Source organism: Sesamum indicum, linkage group LG5 (assembly GCF_026168435.1).
Source record: "Sesamum indicum cultivar Baizhima isolate 11 linkage group LG5, ASM2616843v1, whole genome shotgun sequence".
NCBI lineage: Eukaryota > Viridiplantae > Streptophyta > Magnoliopsida > Lamiales > Pedaliaceae > Sesamum > Sesamum indicum.
The window spans coordinates 13,232,550-13,237,471 of NC_142661.1; the positions used below are offsets into that span (position 1 = coordinate 13,232,550).

General features: G+C 35.5%; 1 protein-coding gene across 1 annotated transcript; it reads left to right on the forward strand.

Moving 5' to 3' along the window:
• Positions 1-362: 362 nt before the first annotated feature.
• On the forward strand, positions 363-4,245 carry LOC105162256 (putative flavin-containing monooxygenase 1). The gene is made up of 5 exons (XM_011080250.3): positions 363-896; positions 2,443-2,680; positions 2,804-2,982; positions 3,072-3,430; positions 3,692-4,245. The coding sequence occupies exons 1-5, from the start codon at positions 459-461 to the stop codon at positions 4,059-4,061; spliced, it is 1,584 nt and encodes a 527-aa protein (XP_011078552.2). The 5' UTR covers positions 363-458; the 3' UTR covers positions 4,062-4,245.
• The last annotated feature ends 677 nt before the right edge of the window (positions 4,246-4,922 follow it).

Sequence of the window (4,922 nt, forward strand, 5' to 3'; positions counted from 1 at the left end):
TTTGGCATACCGAAAGATAAATGACAAATATTTCCAAAACCCTAAAGATACAAGACCAAAAAGGCATTACAGTCATTGAAGAAATATAATATTTAATCATGATTAATTTCAAAGGTTAAAAAGAAATAACTACATTATGTATTTATTGACTACAATCATGCAATATTTATTAAATGTGGTTTTTGTGAATGTGGTTAAAATATTTATAAATAACATGAAATATTTATATGATTAAATCTAATTAAGTAAATATCAATGTAATTTACCGTAACATTTAAATATGATAAAAAATATATTTATTCTTTTGTGAAATTTCAACCACACTTTTCCACAATAAGATAAAATCAAACATAACGTCTCCTTTTTGCACCTAAGAGGCGCATTTCTCATCATCTAGCTTTCAGGCTCAGGCCACTCTTCAAATCAGTTGCAAGATTCAAGAACTCCTCTCATCATCAATGGAGAAAAGGGTGGCGATCATTGGGGCTGGAATCAGCGGCCTCCTCGCCTGCAAATACGCAGCATCAAGAGGCTTTAACCCCGTTGTGTTCGAGGCAGACGAGCAGGTTGGTGGGCTGTGGAATCACACCATTGAGTCCACCAGGCTCCAGAACACCAAAGATTTCTTCCAGTTCTCTGATTTTCCATGGCCGTCTTCTGTGCAAGACGCGCTGCCCACCAACGCACAGCTGCTGGAGTATCTGCAGTCTTATGCTCGTCACTTTGAGCTGTTGCCCTACATAAAGTTCAACTCCAAAGTCGTGAGCGTAAGTTACGTGGGAGAATGTGAGGAGGAGATGCAGAGTTGGGAACTGTGGGGTGGGAGTGGAAAGGCTTTTGGGTCGAAAGGGAAATGGAATCTCAAAGTGCTTCACACCAAAGAAGAGTGTTTTAAGGTACTAGTGGGATTTCTTCACAAGAAAAAAAATATATATATATATAAATTTTTTTAACCACCTTCTTAGATATCACGGCAAACAATCATTGAATGGCTATGATCAATGACTATTTGCTACGATCATTTAATTTTAACCATGATAATTAACTATAATTAAATATTACATTTTTTATAGTGCTTGTTCTTTATCATTTTCAATGGATCCAAGTCTCGAGAAAGAGACATACACATGCCGTTTTGTCTTGATTAGTTATATATGATTTTGCGACCGTTGTTAGTGGTTGTCCCAGGTTACAATATTAATCATGATAAATTTTATCATCATAATTCGAGCTCTACCATGAAAAATATTTTGATTGTAATTAAAATTATAGCAAATTTTACTTAGTCGTGGTGAAAATTCACATTTTCGCATTGTTTTATTGGATTGTGATAATAATAGGGATAATTATATATACATAAATCAACCTGGTTTTTGAAGTAATTATAAAAATTATTCTTGACAGTTAAAAAACAGAGGTAGTTTGCATGACGATTTTAATACTTTGAATAGTGAATATGTAATTTTTTAAAAAGTTGGGATGATTTTTATAAATAAATCAAGACGTAGATGTAATAATCTAAATAATTTTGATTCATTCATGATTTTTTTTTTTTTGGTGTTGTTTGGAGGCTTGTTGTATATATGGCATCTGTCTTTGTCAAAGTTTGAAGTCTTGACAAGTATTATATCTTGATTCAAGGTTGTTTTTGTAATATTGCAATATTAATTAGAAAACCCAACACATATATGTTATACATAGGAGCAATTGATCTCGAAACTATTTAACATCTTATTCGTGTGTTTAATTTCCTTCTTGCTTTTGTGGACACGTTTCAATTATATCTTGCAATTTCCTAAAAGGCTTGACGCAACTTTCTTAGCATACCAATTATATAATAAGGGTAAATTACAACAATTTTTTTTAAAAATTTATTATAATTTAAATATTTTTTATTATTTAAAAAAATACAAATACCCTCTTAAATTTATAAATATCTTAACAAATACCTTTTGCAAGGATAGAAAATATTTATAATTTTTCAAATAATAAAAAAATGTTTGTAATTGCGACAAATCTCGAGTAATTCGACTGTAATAACAAATGTAATACAGTAGTAGCCATATGATTAGCTTTGGTTCGTTGTTACAATCCGTGTAACTAGCTTCAGTTCTTCGACCCAATTTGGCTACAATTTAAGTGCAATGGACGTCCGAATTGGACTAGAATTTTCCTTCAAAGTGTAATAATATGCATCAACCTCTTCAAATAGAATTGTATGCTATGTCTCGACATAGGCAGCTGATATCTGTCATTTGCTCTGTATCTCTGGCTTGCTATACTTAATCACTTTTTCGACTTCTCGATGTTTAAGCACAGGTTGAGATTTGAAAGCAATGCAAGTTAATTCAAAACTGCAGTGGACACCAAACTTGAAAAATCAATTCGGAAACTTCACTCTAGTGCGACCGTGAATTTTTACATAGTGGCTTGTGGTGGCAGGAGTATGCTGCTGAGTTTGTGGTTATCTGCATTGGAAGATTCAGCGGCCTTCCAGAAATCCCGTCCTTCCCTCCAGGATTCGGCCCTGAAGTTTTCTCAGGAAAAGTTTTGCATTCCATGGACTACTCAGCTATGGACAATGCCAGCGCTGCAAAGTTCATTAAAGGGAAACGAATTGCGATTATAGGTTCGGGGAAATCTGCAATCGACATTGCATTTGAATGCGCAAAGGCTAATGGTAAGGAGTTGTCTCCTATATTTGTCTATACGGTTCATGCTATGCATGAAATGCTTTGTGGACATAGAGGATGTAATGTTCAGAAATTTTGTTTATATTCTTATTTGTGGACTCGTTCGACAGGGAACGACATCCCTTGCACGGTGATCCAGAGAACCATTCATTGGATGCTTCCTCATGACGCTCAACCGTTGGGACTCAGTTTCGGTTTCTTGTGCTTCAGTCGCTTTGCCGAGCTACTGGTTCATAAGCCCGGCGAAGGCTTCTTATCCAGCATCCTGGCAACATCACTTTCGCCTTTGGTAATCAGCCTTGTTTTACTCATAAACACATTTTTTGTGTAGAATGTCGAAGTAAGCTTATTCATCTGTATTTTTCTCCACACTTTTAGCAATGGTGGGTGTCTAAGCTCATCGAAAGCTACCTTAGATGGAAACTTCCCTTGAAAAAGTACAATATGATTCCAAAAGAGGATGTTCTCCAAGAAAAGTCATCTTGTCAGATACTCTTTCTACCACCAAACTTCTACGATAAAGTGGAAGACGGAAGCATCATTTTGAAGAAATCGCAGTGCTTTAGCTTCTGCAAAGAAGGTTTGATCCTGGAAGGAGAAGATGATCCTGTCAATGCAGATATCGTCATCTATGCTACTGGATATAAAGGTGATGAGAAGCTCAAGAACATCTTTTCTTCTCCAACCTTTCAAAATTGCATCGCAGGATCTCCAACCTCTGCTATTCCTCTCTACAGGTGAAGTATTGAAATATGAGTTGATTGGTAAACTATATGTGTATGAATCTTTAACTTGAGTTAACGTGATGTTGCTTTTGGAAATAATTACATTGACGCCTCCTCAACCTAAAGAGATCATTACACTGACATCCTCTAGTGATGTTGTTTTCATTACATTGACACGGTGCCGGCCTGTGCAATAAAAATAACACTGACAAGAGGTGTCAGTGTAAGTATTCAGACAAATGATCCATTTGTGTAATGATCAATTTGTTGCAGACAAATGATCCATCCAAGGATTCCACAGTTAGTGGTGATAAGCTACTCGGAGTCTCTTTCGAATCTGTCTACATTCGAGATGAGGTGTAAGTGGCTAGGATACTTTCTGGACGAGGCCTTCAAGTTGCCGACCATTAAAGAGATGGAGGAGGACATCAAGATGTGGGAGAAGTATATGAAGAAGTACTCGGGCAACGGTAAGTTCAGACGAGCTTGCATCGGTGGGGTTCCCATTTGGTATAATGATCAACTATGCAAAGACATTGGATGGAATCCAAGAAGAAAGAAGGGTTTTTTCACGGATTTGTTTGAGCCGTATGGATTGGCAGACTACAAAGAATTATGGGTTCCGGGTTCTAATTTATCGTGATGATTTCCAGAGTGCAGAAATTCGGCGTTTCGTATTCTATCTAGATTTGGTTAATTTTGCATAAGTTCAGTATGCAATTTGTTTGGGAAATGGCAGTAGTCTGCAGAGGGCTCTATCAGTCCTTGTTGCAGAATTTTTTCACAAACTGCAATTTGAATAAATGGATCATTGCTTTGTTACGCCATTTAAGAAGTGTTTGTAATTGTTTAATTGAAGTGGTTATCAACTTTTTATAGAAAATAAGTTAAAAAGATATATACTACAAAAGAACTGTCAGTTACCACAGAAATTTGCAATGAAATTTATAAAAATTTGTCGCTGTACAATTTTGCAATGGATTTCATGCGGACAAGTAGAGAATGACGCCTGTCTCTCAATAGTGCAAGTCCCAATTTTTTTGCGATGAAAACATAAACCGTCGCAAATATTGTGATGGCCTGAAATTGTCTGTTTCAAAAGTCATCATTATGATGTAATATTTATTTAGTAAATACGACAGATTTCATGCCCACAAGTAGAGAATGGCACCGATCTCAATAGAGCAAGTTGCAATTTTTGTGCGATATAAACAAAAACCGTCGCAAATACTGTGACGGCCTAAACTCGTCCATTTCAAAGGTCATCGTTTTGATGGAATATTTATTTAGTAAATTGCGATGGTATTTCAAATGAATTTGGGATAGAGAAACGGTTACTATATTTTTTTTCTTGGGATAAGTAGTTTATGACAGTTATTTTTGTGACACCGGTCCTCGTGAAATAGTCGTCGTGAATTTCACGACGTAGTTTATGATAATTAATTTAGCGACATTACTGTTAAAAATCATCACTAAATATTTTTAGTTTTTTCAAAAAATATAT

Excerpts from the sequence above, each read along its gene's own strand:
- LOC105162256 (XM_011080250.3), top strand. The coding sequence starts at position 459 with ATGGAGAAAAGGGTGGCGATCATTGGGGCTGGAATCAGCGGCCTCCTC. Across the intron at positions 2,681-2,803 it reads TGAATGCGCAAAGGCTAATG|GGAACGACATCCCTTGCACG; the intron begins GTAAGGAGTTGT and ends CTCGTTCGACAG. Across the intron at positions 2,983-3,071 it reads CAACATCACTTTCGCCTTTG|CAATGGTGGGTGTCTAAGCT; the intron begins GTAATCAGCCTT and ends CCACACTTTTAG.